Raw genomic sequence first — 15,767 nt, 5'->3', positions numbered from 1 at the left:
GCACAGGACCCTGTCCATGGACATTGAATAGCTCAAGTAAAAAGGCACTTCCTTTTAAGGTGTGAAGGACCAAAGACAGCATGATAGGAGGACCTTAGCAAGAGTTCAACTTATTTTGGAACATTTTATAGATAAGGATGGAAAGTAGATTGTGTTTACAAATTTATTTTTCTTCATTTTTTTATGTATTTATTTATTATATGTAAGTACATAGTAGCTGTCTTCAGACAGCTCCAGAATAGGGCGTCAGATCTAGTTACAGATGGTTGTGAGCCACCATGTGGTTGCTGGGATTTGAACTCAGGACCTTCGGAAGAGCAGTCAGTGCTCTTAACCACTGAGCCATCTCTCCAGCCCTATTTTTCTTCAGTTTTATAGAAAATAAAGAACTAGTTTGTCTTTTAAATCCCTTTGACTTTAACCCAAAAGGTAGGTAAATGTAACTTCAAAGTTTATGAATAAACTATCTAAAGTTACCACAACAAAGTATTATTTAATGAATAGGCTTATATTTAGAATCTTAAAACCCAGAGAGCCAAGCATGGTTGGTGGCTCCTCCTTGTAATATCAGAACTTGGGAGGGAGAAGGAGGAGGGTTAGAAATGCCAAGTCATCCTCAGTAAGTAGTGAGTTCGAGCCCCGCCTGGGTTACATGAGATTCTGTAGCCCAGAGAAGTAAAAATTGCATTTGACAAGATCCAACACCCATTCATGATAAAAGTCTTGGAAAGATCAGGAATTCAAGGCCCATACCTAAACATGATAAAAGCAATCTACAGCAAACCAGTAGCCAACATCAAAGTAAATGGTGAGAAGCTTGAAGCAATCCCTCTAAAATCAGGGACTAGACAAGGCTGTCCACTTTCTCCATACCTATTCAACATTGTACTTGAAGTCCTAGCCAGAGCAATTCGACAACAAAAGGAGATCAAAGGGATACAAATTGGAAAAGATGAAGTCAAAATATCACTTTTTGCAGATGATATGATAGTATATATAAGTGACCCTAAAAATTCCACCAGAGAACTCCTAAGCCTGATAAACAGCTTTGGTGAAGTAGCTGGATATAAAATTAACTCAAACAAATCAATGGCCTTTCTCTATACAAAGAATAAACAGGCTGAGAAAGAAATTAGGGAAACAACACCCTTCTCAATAGTCACAAATAATATAAAATATCTTGGCGTGACTCTAACTAAGGAAGTGAAAGATCTGTATAATAAAAACTTCAAGTCTCTGAAGAAAGAAATTCTAGAAGATCTCAGAAGATGGAAAGATCTCCCATGCTCATGGATTGGCAGGATCAACATTGTAAAAATGGCTATCTTGCCAAAAGCAATCTACAGATTCAATGCAATCCCCATCAAAATTCCAAATCAATTCTTCAACGAATTAGAAAGTGCAATCTGCAAATTCATCTGGAATAACAAAAAACCTAGGATAGCAAAAACTCTTCTCAAGGATAAAAGAACCTCTGGTGGAATCACCATGCCGGACCTAAAGCTCTACTACAGAGCAATTGTGATAAAAACTGCATGGTACTGGTATAGTGACAGACAAATAGACCAATGGAATAGAATTGAAGACCCAGAAATGAACCCACACACCTACGGTCACTTGATCTTCGACAAGGGAGCTAAAAACATCCAGTGGAAGAAAGACAGCATTTTCAACAAATGGTGCTGGCACAACTGGTTGTTAACATGTAGAAGAATGCGAATCGATCCATTCCTATCTCCTTGTACTAAGGTCAAGTCTAAGTGGATCAAGGAACTTCACATAAAACCAGAGACACTGAAACTTATAGAGGAGAAAGTGGGGAAAAGCCTTGAAGATATGGGCACAGGGGGAAAATTCCTGAATAGAACAGTAATGGCTTGTGCTGTAAGATCGAGAATCGATAAATGGGACCTCATGAAACTACAAAGCTTCTGCAAGGCTAAAGACACCATCAATAAGACAAAAAAACCACCAACAGATTGGGAAAGGATCTTCACCTATCCTAAATCAGATAAGGGACTAATATCCAATATATATAAAGAACTCAAGAAGGTGGACTCCAGAAAGTCAAATAACCCCATTAAAAAATGGGGCTCAGAACTGAACAAAGAATTCTCACCTGAGGAATACCGAATGGCAGAGAAGCACCTGAAAAAATGTTCAACATCCTTAATCATCAGGGAAATGCAAATCAAAACAACCCTGAGATTCCACCTCACACCAGTCAGAATGGCTAAGATCAAAAATTCAGGTGACAGCAGATGCTGGCGAGGATGTGGAGAAAGAGGAACACTCCTCCATTGTTGGTGGGATTGCAAGCTTGTACAACCACTCTGGAAATCAGTCTGGCGGTTCCTCAGAAAATTGGACATAGTACTACCGGAGGATCCAGCAATACCTCTCCTGGGCATATATCCAGAAGATGTCCCAACCGGTAAAAAGGACACATGCTCCACTATGTACATAGCAGCCCTATTTATAATAGCCAGAAGCTGGAAAGAACCCAGATGTCCCTCAACAGAGGAATGGATACAGAAATTATGGTACATTTACACAATGGAGTACTACTCAGCTATTAAAAAGAATGAATTCATGAAATTCCTAGCCAAATGGATGGACCTGGAGGGCATCATCTTGAGTGAAGTAACACAATCACAAAAGAACTCACACAATATGTATTCATTGATAAGTGGATATTAGCCCAAAACTTAGGATACCCAAGATATAAGATACAATTTGATAAACGCATGAAACTCAAGAAGAATGAAGACCAAAGTGTGGACACTGTGCACCTTCTTAGAATTGGGAACAAAACACCCAGGGAAGGAGTTACAGAGACAAAGTTCGTAGCTGTGATGAAAGGATGGACCATTTAGAGACTGCTGTATCCAGGGATCCGTCCCATAATCAGCTTCTAAACGCTGACACCATTGCATACACTAGCAAGATTTTGCTGAAAGGACCCAAATATAGCTGTCTCTTGTGAGACGATGCCGGGGCCTAGCAAACACAGGAGTGGATGTTCACAGTCAGCTATTGGATGTATCACAGGGCTCCCAATGGAGAAGCTAGAGAAAGTACCCAAGGAGCTAAAGGGATCTGCAACCCTATTGTTGGAACAACATGATGTACTAACCAGAACCCTGGAGCTCTTGTCTCTAGCTGCATATGTATCGAAAGATGGTCTAGTCGGCCATCAATGGAAAGAGAGGCCCATTGGACTTGCAAACTTTATATGCCCCAATATAGGGGAATGCCAGGGCCAAAAGAATGGGAATGGGTGGGTAGGGAAGTGGGGGGCGCTATGGGGGACTTTTGGGATAGTATTGGAAATGTAATTGAGGAAAATATGTAATAAAAATATATAAAAAAAAAGAAGTAAAAATTAACAAATCTTGATTAGAGTAGGAAATTGAATCAGCATGGACTTGTTGGGGACACATTTGTCTCATGATGATGGAAATGGTACTGCAACAAGCTAGTTAGTATTGCCTCTGTGCACCCCAGGGTGCTGGTGTTCTAGAGCTTGGGGCTCTTCAGCAAAGGTCAAACCAAGCTCCTCTGCCAAGTGCATCTAACATTGCGAACATGATTTTGTCATTGCAGAGACCCCTCAAAATGTGTTAAGTCAGTTCTCTTTTCCTTTGGGCCATATTTGTAGATATACTTGGCTGCATGTAGACCATGGGCCACAAGTTGGACATTCTTGTGGCCCATTTTGTTACTATTTCAGAAAATTTACAACTGTTCCAGAAAAGGCTTTTGAAATTCATAATTTTGTCTAGTCTGTACTCCTAATGGTGCGGCTTAAGTGTCTCTCTTCAAGTGTAATCACTGAATGAATTTATGTTTTTTTAAGTGGTTGGCCACTCTTTGGGTCTTTTTATTATTCTGCCTACTCTCGGGTTCTTTTCTTCTTAATCTATTTTAAACTTCCAATTTTTAACAACTTAATCTTCACCTCCCATAGTGATGTCAGAATTAGTACCGTCTCCATTTGGGCTTTCCCAGTTGCAAGGACTTGACTTCTCCTTTATTACATTTGAGACTTGTGAACACAAAGATGATATTCTTATTATCCAGTAATCTTGATGACAGATATGCTCTCTACCTTAGGATAAGAAGGGGGGAAAGGACACCTAATTACCCACTTGTTTTAAAGCTTTCCCTGCCTCCTAGAAGTGTTATTTTAAGATGAAATGAAGACAGATAAAGAGAGCATTGGTGTCCCCCATCCCAGCACATAAAGCTTTATTGTAATGGCTCCTTCACACTCTTCAAAGTGATTTGTGCAATGTCCACAGTAGAGGTGTTTGTGGTAATTATCCCTTCTGCCCAGCGGTGTTTCTGAGACTACATCCTTATGCTTACAGATGTCTAGAATTTCTGCTTCAAAATGATGCAAACCCATCCATCCGGGACAAGGAAGGCTACAATAGCATCCACTATGCTGCTGCCTATGGCCACAGACAGTGTCTAGAACTGGTGAGTTGTCTTGTCGTTGTTTTTTTCTAGCATAATAATGGTCCCAAACTCTCAGTAGCCACCCTCGCCACCTAGTTCAGTCACTACTAGGTATTTCTGGGAAGATAGTTTCTGCTAAGTGAAAAAATGGTTAGACCTTATGGGATGTAGAGTTCTTTGTTCCTATCTGTCCTCATCTGACTGGTGGTGGACTCATCTGCAGTAATTGTGGTAGGAATGTTAGATCTGTATGTAGACATGGCTTTTTGTTTTAAAGATAATTAGGATGTGTTAATTATTCCAAGTAGCTCTTTCCAAAAAAGAACTCAACACTGCAGTACTTACAAACAGTACTATAACTTGGTACTTGACTTGTTCAGTTATTAGACACATGGGTTCATTTGGGCCAGTCCCAAAATCTGGAGTGGAAAGAAAGACACTGGCAAGGGACAAGAACAGAATTTGAACTTAAAAAAAAAAAAATCCAATGATTAAAAGATACCTGGGGGCAGGGGGGCGTTGAAATCTGAATTCTTCTCTTGGTTTTGGTTCTAAGACCCAACATTTAAATGCCCACAGTAACTTGAAATATGGAGGGGAAGTAAACTCAGGTGTAAGACAGTCAGGCATGATGGGGACTACAGCAAATAGAGAGCCCTGCTTTACACAAAGGAAATACAGCCTATTGGAAGAGCAAGAAGGAAAAGGCTGCTGTAAATAGTGTATGTGTATGTGTGCGCACGTGCATATGTGTGTGTGTGCATGTGTGTGTGTGTATGCGCACATATGTGTGTGTTGTGTTCATGCATGTGTCACAGCACATATGAAGGGTAGAGGACAACTTTATGGAGTCAGATTGCTCTAACTTTATTTACATGAGTTCAGACTGAAATCAGATCACCAGGTTGATCAACAAGTACCCACTGAGCCATATAGCCAGGCCTAAAATCTGACTTTTTAATGTAAAATAATCTTTTTTGAAATCTTCCTGGAGAGGCTGAGAGGAAAGTTCATTCATAGCTATATCCAGCTATAGATCACAATTTGCTACTTTGACACAACACTTGGTCCAGCTTCATCACAGTATGTGAATGTTCAAACTCACTGTCCGTGTGGGCTGATGACAAAGTGCCATTTTTCTTTAGTGTCCTTAAACATGTTTATATGTCTCTGTGTTGGTTTGAATGATAATGACCTGATAGGCCCAAAGGGACAGGCTTTATTTGGAGGTGTGGCCTTGTTGGAGTAGATGAGGCTTTGTTGGAGGAAGTGTATCTCTGGGGGATGGGCTTTGAGGTCTCAGATGCACAAGCTAGGCCCAGTGTCTTTCTCTTTTTCCTGTTGCCTGCCTATCTGGATATAGAACTCTCAGCTACCTCTCCAGCACCATGTCTGCCTGTGTGCTGTCATGCTTCCCACCATGATGGAAATGGACTAAACCTCTGTCAGAACTGTAAGCCAACCTCAATGACACATTTCTTTATTAAGAGTTGCCATGGTCATGGTGTCTCTTCACAGCAATGGAAACCCTAAATAAGACTGCCTGTAAATCCAACATTTGGGAGGCTGAAGCAAGGGGTCCTTAAATTTGAGGGCAGTCTGGGCTTATAATATTATCCTGTTTAAGAAGTAAAGAAGTTGTGTCATGTGTGATGGCACAGACCTTTAATGAAGTACTTAAAGGGAGGCAGAGGCAGGTGGGCTCTAAGTTCAAGGCCAGCCTAGTCAATCTAGCCAATTCCAGTTTAGCCAGGGCTACAGAGTAAGATCCTGTCTCAACCTACCAACCAATCAGCCCTACTTTCATTTCTTTTTTCCCTACTACTTTCCTGTGTCGTTTCACTAAAGAACCACAAAATACCTACAGTACGTTGTTTACTAAGACAGACATGATGAGGTAGGGAGCCAGCAAGCCAGTGTATCAGTGTCTGCAGAACTGTGTGGAGAACTAACTATCCTTTAGCTACTTCCACTTAGGGTCAGCCTTATTATAATTCCTAATTATTCTTGTATCATTTTTCGCTGTGTGGGTTGGTGAAATGTATTTGCCTTCATTCTTGAAGAATTCGGTATTACCTTTGTCTGGGGGCCCTGTGAATACTGAAGAGTTCCTTGTTTGATGTTGGGAATAGGTAGAAGCTTTCTGTCTTATTTTATTCTTTTCAGTTGTTTATTTTCTTCCCCTAGTTCCTCTTCAGTTACTCTGGCTGCATACATAATAAATTACCCCAAAAGTTAGTGTCTGAAAACAGCAGTAGAGATATGCTTTGCCGCATGTTCTTTTTTCATTTTATTATTTATTAGATATTTTCTTTATTTACATTTCAAATGTTATCCCCTTTCCTAGTTTCCCCTCTGAAAATCCCCTATCCCTTTCCCCCTCCCCCTGCTCCCAATCTACCCACTCCCTTTCCTGGTCCTGGCATAGAGCCTTGTGACCAAGGGCCTCTCCTCCCATTGATGACCAACTAGGCCATCCTCTGCTACAAATATAGCTAGAGCCACAAGTTCCACTATGTGTTTTCTTTGGCAGTATAGTTCCAAGGAGCTCTGAGGGTACTGGTTAGTTCATATTGATGTTCCTTCCATGGGGCTTCAGTCCCCTTCAGCTCCCTGGGTATTTCTCTGTCTCCTTCATTGGGGACCTTGTGCTCTGTCCAATGGATGACTGTGAGCATCCACTTCTGTATTTGCCATGCACTAGCAGAACCTCGCAGGAGACAGCTATATCAGGCTCCTGTCAGTAGGCTCTTGCTGGCATCTGCCTAGGGTCTGGGTTTGGTGATCGTTTATGGGGTGGATCCCCAAGTGGGGCAGTCTCTGGTTGGTCCTTCCTTCAGGCTCTGCTCTGAACTTTGTCTCTGTAACTCTTTCCATGGGTATTTTGTTCCCCATTCTAAGAAAGAACGAAGTATTCACACTTTAGTCTTCTTTCTTCTTGAGTTTCATGTGTTTTGTGAATTGTATGTTGATATTCTAAATTTCTGGGCTAATATCCACTTATCAGTGAGTGCATATCATGTGTGTTCTTTTGTGATTGGCTTACCTCACTCAGGATGATATCCTCCAGATCCATCCATTTGCCTAAGAATTTCATAAATTCATTGTTTTTAATGGCTGAGTAGTACTCCATTGTGTAAATGTACCACACTTTCTGTATCCATTCCTCTGTTGAGAGACATCTGGGTTCTTTCCAGCTTCTGGCTATTATAAATAAGGCTGCTATGAACATAGTGGAGCATGTGTCCTTATTACCAGTTGGAACATCTTCTGGGTATATGCCCAGGAGAGGTATTGCTGAATCTTCTGGTAGTACTATGTCCAATTTTCTGAGGAACCGCCGGACTGATTTCCAGAGTGGTTGTACAAGCTTGCAATCCCACCAACAATGGAGGAGTGTTCCTCTTTCTTCACATGTTCACCAGCATCTACTGTCACCTGAATTTTTGATCTTAGCCATTCTGACTGGTGTGAGGTGGAATCTCAGGGTTGTTTTGATTTGCATTTCCCTGATGATTAAGGATGTTGAACATCTTTTCAGGTACTTCTCAGCCTTTTGGTATTCCTCAGTTGAGAATTCTTTGTTTAGCTCTGTACCCCCTTTTTTTAATGGGGTTATTTGATTTTCTGGAGTCTATCTTCTTGCATTCTTTATATATATTGGATATTAGTCCTCTATCTGATTTAGGATTGGTAAAGATCCTTTCCCAATATGATGGTGACCTTTTTGTCTTATTGACAGTGTCTTTCACCTTACAGAAACTGCAATTTTATGATGTCCCATTTGTCAATTCTCGATTTTACTGCACAAGCCATTGCTGTTCTGTTCCGGAATTTTTCCCCTGTGCCCATATCTTCGAGGCTTTTCCCCACTTTCTCCTCTATAAGTTTCACTGTCTCTGGTTTTATGTGAAGTTCCTTGATCCACTTAGACTTGACCTTAGTACAAGGTGATAAGTATTGATCTATTCGCATTCTTCTACATGATAACCGCCAGTTGTGCCAGCACCATTTGTTGAAAATGCTGTCTTTTTTCCACTGGATGGTTTTAGCTCTCTTGTCAAAGATCAAGTGACCATAGATGCGTGGGTTCATTTCTGGGTCTTTAATTCTATTCCATTGATCTACCTGTCTGTCGCTGTACCAGTCCCATGCAGTTTTTATCACAATTGCTCTGTAGTACAGCTTGAGGTCTGCCTCATGGTTTTTGTGGGCTGGGGGACTTCTGGAATGGCTAAGCTGTGTTGTTCTAGGCAAAGGTATCTGAAGAGGCCATATGCTGGGCTAGCACAGTCTCAAGGCCTGTTCTTTCCATGGCATCATGGGCTAGAAGGTATAAACAGATAAATTTCATAAGATGTGTGTTAGCCCTGTGTGTTTTTGTGTCTTCCTTCCTCCTAAAACTTCCCCTCTCTTCCCCTGTACCTCTCCCCATTATCTATCTCCTCTTCCCAAATGGACCCCTTTATAATTTTGTCATCTAGCCAGGTTGGCCTCAAACTCAATCCTCCTGCTCCTACCTCCTCACTTCTGGGGTTCTACCTGTACCCCACTATTCTCTGGGTTTTTCCATGTTCTAGTGTAGCTTGATATCTTACATGGTGACTCAAGATCAATCAGAGGGGAAAAGAGGAAGGAGGAAGGCTGTGGTTGCTCTTTAAAAACTACTTGAAGTTTCTTTTGCGTGTCCACTTCTTGAGGAGGTCATAAAATAGAAAGAGAGAAGGGAATAGGGTAACGTGCTAGCTCCCTCCACAGCAGGATTAGGAAGCCAGTGATTCCAAGACTCCTGAGCACTGGCTGTGATATGGATGGAACCCCAAGTAGCCAAGGAGCAGCCACTAGTCATGCAGGTGAGCAAACACGTCATGGAGGCATTAACCAGTTTGTCCAAAGTGATGGCATGGCCTTTTGGAAGTATGAGGACTAGGAATGGGACATTTTATGAGTTCCGATTTTAAAGGAAGTGGTTATTCAGCAAACCACCACTTTCCATTACAGATTAAAGCCCCACTCACCCCAAGTCTTTCAAACAGAGCTGATGCTTTGTAGGAACTGGCTTTGAAAGGGAAATACCATCTTTGCCTCTTAACTCCAGCATTTGCAGTGGTACTTGCTCTAGATCTACAAGAAGTATGACTTTATGGTTAGACCTTGTATACACAAAGCTCCTTACAATGTGTGCACAGTATAAATGTATACTGTCTTCTCTGGGAGAGTGAGGGCTTACTCTTGTAATTACCCATTATGAGCCTGTCTTCTGAAATCTACTTAAGATACAGCTGTCTTTAATTGCTTTTCTCCCAGAAAACCATATGCTATAATTAGATTTATGAACTTTTATCACAGAGCTTGTTGTTATACTCTTAATACTGTGTGCTGCTCTATGGAGCTATAATGAGTTACCTTCAGTCCTGCAGCACACGGAGCATAATTTTTCTGGTGACGCCTTCTTTCTGTCCAAGTGATGTGTTGCATGCACTGTTTTCCATTTCTCAGGAATGCCATTTTAGGGGCAGTATTTCTTCCACCCAACAAAAAGATTTTTCTGTCCAAAAGGCAGAAAAGACTTGGCTCTTTGATGAAATCAACTCTTGCCTTTGTAGTTGCAGAGGTTCTTATTCATGGAGATTAGGAACAATCTATAGTAGATATGGGAAGAAGTCATTGATCTTCACTTGTAATGTTAGTTGAATCAGGACAGATTATCAATATAAATTAGTAGAAGCATCACCCTTGCTTGCTTTTAAGAAAGAACCTCCGTGAGTCATTTATCACACAAATAGGATTTTCCTGAATGGTTATTGTTGGATGGAAAGGTTTATGTGTTCCATTTTGGAGTGCATCCTAAAATTCCTCTTGGGCACAGTCTGTACTTAGCGAAGTTCCTAAGCACGCTGTGGACATTTTTAGAAGCCCCCACAACACTGAATAAAAGCAAACAGAGCAGAGAACAGTCTTGCACCACCCCATACACCACGTGTTCTTCTCCCTACACACACACACACACACACACACACACACACACACACACACACACCAGTCGTGTAGCACTACTTTGGCAGGTATCTTATCCTCCTGCTAGCTCATCCAACAGTGAACCAGTTTGGGAGGAGATGGGATGGGGATGAGGGTTCTATAAGAACGGGAGAGAGATCAGGGTCATCTCTGGGATAAGTTTTAAATGAAGAAGTAAGGCAAGGTAGCTTCTTTTTTTTTTTTTTTTTTTTTGTATGGGGGAGCGTTTCTAATTTTTCCTCCCTCCTTGGGGACGCAATTCCATCACAGTCCCTAAAATCCCGATTACCTTAGGCACTAGATATTAGGAAAGCAAGCCAATGAACCATATACACAAGGGGCAGATGTCTCTGATCCACTGTCATGCCAAATACCCCTTATCTCAAATAACCCCTCTTACCAGAGGTCATCTTTTTAACAAGTTGGCCCTGATTCTTTGCCTGTTTTTTCCACAAATAGTCCAGTTTCAATGTACTCTGGGTCATTTATTAGAGTCTTTGAGCCAACTTTCTTCTGAGAAACCATTCTCTGTCTCTGTCTCTCTCTCCCTCTCTCTCTCTCCTCCTTCTCTGTATCCCTCTCTTTATTTTATGTTCATTGGTGTTTTGCCTGCATGTATATCTGTGTGAGGTGTCAGAAACCCTGGGACTAGAGTTACAGATAGTGGTGAGCTGCCATGTGGATACCGGGAATTGAACCCTGGTTCTCTGGAAGAGCAGACAGACAGATGGCTCTTAACTATCTCCCCCAAAAGGCCATGTTTTAGTTCACATTCCCAGGCTGTGCTCTGACCTGTAGAGGGAACAGAATATAAATGAGTATTTTCTTCTAGACCAAGCTTTGTCTTTTGGGAGCTGCAGTGAGGTGAAGGCAGGTGGCCATTGGAACTAGCTGACTTTTGTACAGTTGGGGTCCTTTGCTCCCAGCCCCTCCTCTTAGCTAGTCGAGCCATTACTGATCGTATGCAGATATTAAATATATATCATAAATTTTATGCATATGTATAAATGACTGTGACATTTAACTTAGTATATATTTAATTTTGCTTGGCATTCATGGTTTGTGGCTCTTGTCTGTGATTAAAAGCTTAGAATTTATAAATCATACTTTTGTTTTCAACTTATTTTGCTGCAGCCAAAATGGAACAGAAATTACACACACTGTTTTAACTCTATTTTTGTATTTATACTGATTTTGAGCTGGTTCCACCAACAAAAATCTCCTAGAGAGTGATGGATTTCTCTCTCAGTCTTGATAGAAGAGCCAGGTTCAGGATTCCATCCCATCCACCTGCTTAAGCCAGTGTTCTCATTGCTTTTGATCAAAGATGTATGTCTTGAGCTTGCTCCAAAAATCTGCCCACCAATGTGTACAAAGAACTGTGATCAGTCAAATTCAATTGGACTCAAACTATCAAAGCAGAGCGGAGAGTTCATGTCTAATAAAGCACCTTGTGTCTGAATCAAATGCTTGCTAGAGTGGAAGGAGAGAGCTGGCGGAGGGCTCAGGCCTCTGCATGCAGCTGCCTGAGAAGACAGAGATTCGGGAAGCGTGGCCCTACTTGGAATTTCAGTTCCTGTTGCCATTCCAGTTTTCTTTTACAACATCGAACATTTGTTTGCGAACACAAAGGCTCTAAGGACTTGGACTTTTAAAGTGGAAGAATGCATTTTCTAGTGTAATTACATAAATTGCCTACACCACTTAGAAAAATGGGGTGGAAAATAGACTTGAAATTAAATTCAGCCCAATGTTTCGCTAAGTGTAATCACTTGGAATTTGGCTGTTTTCCCGGGATCTCCTGTGAACTTGAACTTTAACAATCAGAGTAAGTAGTGGGAGCAGAGAATCCCTGCATGTGTACTCCAGAAGTGTCATGATTCTCTAAAGACAGCTATGCTTTGGGCAACTAAAAACAAAATCATTAAACTCCTAGATGTTACTTATTTTTATTACAGACTTGAACATTGTTAGCAACTGGCTCTGGATAAATACGTGTCTGTATAGAATGTTTTTCAGTGTCTAATTAAGCTTCTTCATTCATGCTAACAAAGCAGGGTTTAAAGGAGCCAGCCTTCCTTTTAAAAAACTTACTTTTATGGTAGGAAGCAGTCACATCTAAAAGAAAGATCATCTGATGATAACCAGTGAATTTGAACCCAAATCTCCAGCAAACCTCTAAAAACTTGTTTCTGTCCCAGAGGTTCTATGAACTGCTCTTAGAGTACGTGACTTTGAGCTGGCAGGATTTGCATAAGAAGCACTGTGTGACTTTGAGCTGGCAGGATTTGCATAAGAAGCACTGTGTGACTTTGAGCTGGCAGGATTTGCATAAGAAGCACTGTGTGACCCTCAGCAATGCAAATGTGAGCAATGCAAAACAGACCACTTGACTGTTGACCTCAGTAGTTGAATCAAGATCAGGTTAATGATCTAAACAGCCCTATATCCCCCAAAGAAATAGAAGCAGTCATTAATAGTCTCCCAACTAAAAAAAGCCCAGGACCAGATGGGTTTAGTGCAGAGTTCTATCAGACCTTCAAAGAAGATCTAATCCCAGTTCTTCACAAACTATTCCACAAAATAGAAACAGAAGGTACTCTACCCAACTCATTCTATGAAGCCACAATTACTCTGATACCTAAACCACAAAAAGACACAACAAAGATAGAAAACTTCAGACCAATATCCCTTATGAATATTGATGCAAAAATCCTCAATAAAGTTCTTGCTAACCGAATCCAAGAACACATCAAAACAATCATCCATCCTGACCAAGTAGGTTTCATCCCAGGGATGCAGGGATGGTTCAATATACGGAAATCCATCAACGTAATCCAGTATATAAACAAACTCAAAGACAAAAACCACATGGTCATCTCGTTAGATGCGGAAAAAGCATTTGACAAGATCCAACACCCATTCATGATAAAAGTCTTGGAAAGATCAGGAATTCAAGGCCCATACCTAAACATGATAAAAGCAATCTACAGCAAACCAGTAGCCAACATCAAAGTAAATGGTGAGAAGCTTGAAGCAATCCCTCTAAAATCAGGGACTAGACAAGGCTGTCCACTTTCTCCATACCTATTCAACATTGTACTTGAAGTCCTAGCCAGAGCAATTCGACAACAAAAGGAGATCAAAGGGATACAAATTGGAAAAGATGAAGTCAAAATATCACTTTTTGCAGATGATATGATAGTATATATAAGTGACCCTAAAAATTCCACCAGAGAACTCCTAAGCCTGATAAACAGCTTCGGTGAAGTAGCTGGATATAAAATTAACTCAAACAAATCAAGGGCCTTTCTCTACACAAAGAATAAACAGGCTGAGAAAGAAATTAGGGAAACAACACCCTTCTCAATAGTCACAAATAATATAAAATATCTTGGCGTGACTCTAACTAAGGAAGTGAAAGATCTGTATAATAAAAACTTCAAGTCTCTGAAGAAAGAAATTATAGAAGATCTCAGAAGATGGAAAGATCTCCCATGCTCATGGATTGGCAGGATCAACATTGTAAAAATGGCTATCTTGCCAAAAGCAATCTACAGATTCAATGCAATCCCCATCAAAATTCCAAATCAATTCTTCAACGAATTAGAAAGTGCAATCTGCAAATTCATCTGGAATAACAAAAAACCTAGGATAGCAAAAACTCTTCTCAAGGATAAAAGAACCTCTGGTGGAATCACCATGCCGGACCTAAAGCTCTACTACAGAGCAATTGTGATAAAAACTGCATGGTACTGGTATAGTGACAGACAAATAGACCAATGGAATAGAATTGAAGACCCAGAAATGAACCCACACACCTATGGTCACTTGATCTTCGACAAGGGAGCTAAAAACATCCAGTGGAAGAAAGACAGCATTTTCAACAAATGGTGCTGGCACAACTGGTTGTTAACATGTAGAAGAATGCGAATCGATCCATTCCTATCTCCTTGTACTAAGGTCAAGTCTAAGTGGATCAAGGAACTTCACATAAAACCAGAGACACTGAAACTTATAGAGGAGAAAGTGGGGAAAAGCCTTGAAGATATGGGCACAGGGGAAAAATTCTTGAATAGAACAGTAAGGGCTTGTGCTGTAAGATCGAGAATTGACAAGTGGGACCTCATGAAACTACAAAGCTTCTGCAAGGCTAAAGACACCATCAATAAGACAAAAAAACCACCAACAGATTGGGAAAGGATCTTCACCTATCCTAAATCAGATAAGGGACTAATATCCAATATATATAAAGAACTCAAGAAGGTGGACTCCAGAAAGTCAAATAACCCCATTAAAAAATGGGGCTCAGAACTGAACAAAGAATTCTCACCTGAGGAATACCGAATGGCAGAGAAGCACCTGAAAAAATGTTCAACATCCTTAATCATCAGGGAAATGCAAATCAAAACAACCCTGAGATTCCACCTCACACCAGTCAGAATGGCTAAGATCAAAAATTCAGGTGACAGCAGATGCTGGCGAGGATGTGGAGAAAGAGGAACACTCCTCCATTGTTGGTGGGATTGCAAGCTTGTACAACCACTCTGGAAATCAGTCTGGCGGTTCCTCAGAAAATTGGACATAGTACTACCGGAGGATCCAGCAATACCCCTCCTGGGCATATATCCAGAAGATGTCCCAACCGGTAAAAAGGACACATGCTCCACTATGTTCATAGCAGCCCTATTTATAATAGCCAGAAGCTGGAAAGAACCCAGATGTCCCTCAACAGAGGAATGGATACAGAAATTATGGTACATTTACACAATGGAGTACTACTCAGCTATTAAAAAGAATGAATTTATGAAATTCCTAGCCAAATGGATGGACCTGGAGGGCATCATCTTGAGTGAAGTAACACAATCACAAAAGAACTCACACAATATGTATTCATTGATAAGTGGATATTAGCCCAAAACTTAGGATACCCAAGATATAAGATACAATTTGATAAACGCATGAAACTCAAGAAGAATGAATACCAAAGTGTGGACACTGTGCACCTTCTTAGAATTGGGAACAAAACACCCAGGGAAGGAGTTACAGAGACAAAGTTAGTAGCAGTGATGAAAGGATGGACCATTTAGAGACTGCTGTATCCAGGGATCCGTCCCATAATCAGCTTCTAAACACTGACACCATTGCATACACTAGCAAGATTTTGCTGAAAGGACCCAAATATAGCTGTCTCTTGTGAGACGATGCCGGGGCCTAGCAAACACAGGAGTGGATGTTCACAGTCAGCTATTGGATGTATCACAGGGCTCCCAATGGAGAAGCTA

General features: G+C 40.9%; 1 protein-coding gene across 4 annotated transcripts in view; it reads left to right on the top strand.

The window, feature by feature from the left end:
• Ankrd44 (ankyrin repeat domain 44) overlaps positions 1 to 15,767 on the top strand; it is a 301,804-nt gene that overhangs the window by 207,538 nt on the left and 78,499 nt on the right. For all 4 annotated transcript variants that reach the window (XM_021160936.3, XM_029478049.2, XM_029478052.2 and 1 more), the window contains exon 16: positions 4,374 to 4,485. In XM_021160936.3, coding sequence (XP_021016595.1) covers positions 4,374 to 4,485 — 112 coding nt within the window. The remainder of the gene's footprint in view (positions 1 to 4,373; positions 4,486 to 15,767) is intronic.

The sequence above is a fragment of the Mus caroli genome, unplaced genomic scaffold (genome assembly GCF_978045245.1).
Source record: "Mus caroli unplaced genomic scaffold, Mus_caroli_1 scaffold_1, whole genome shotgun sequence".
NCBI lineage: Eukaryota > Metazoa > Chordata > Mammalia > Rodentia > Muridae > Mus > Mus caroli.
Note: the sequence above shows the minus strand (reverse complement) of the source record. Positions and strands in the feature narration are given on the sequence as shown.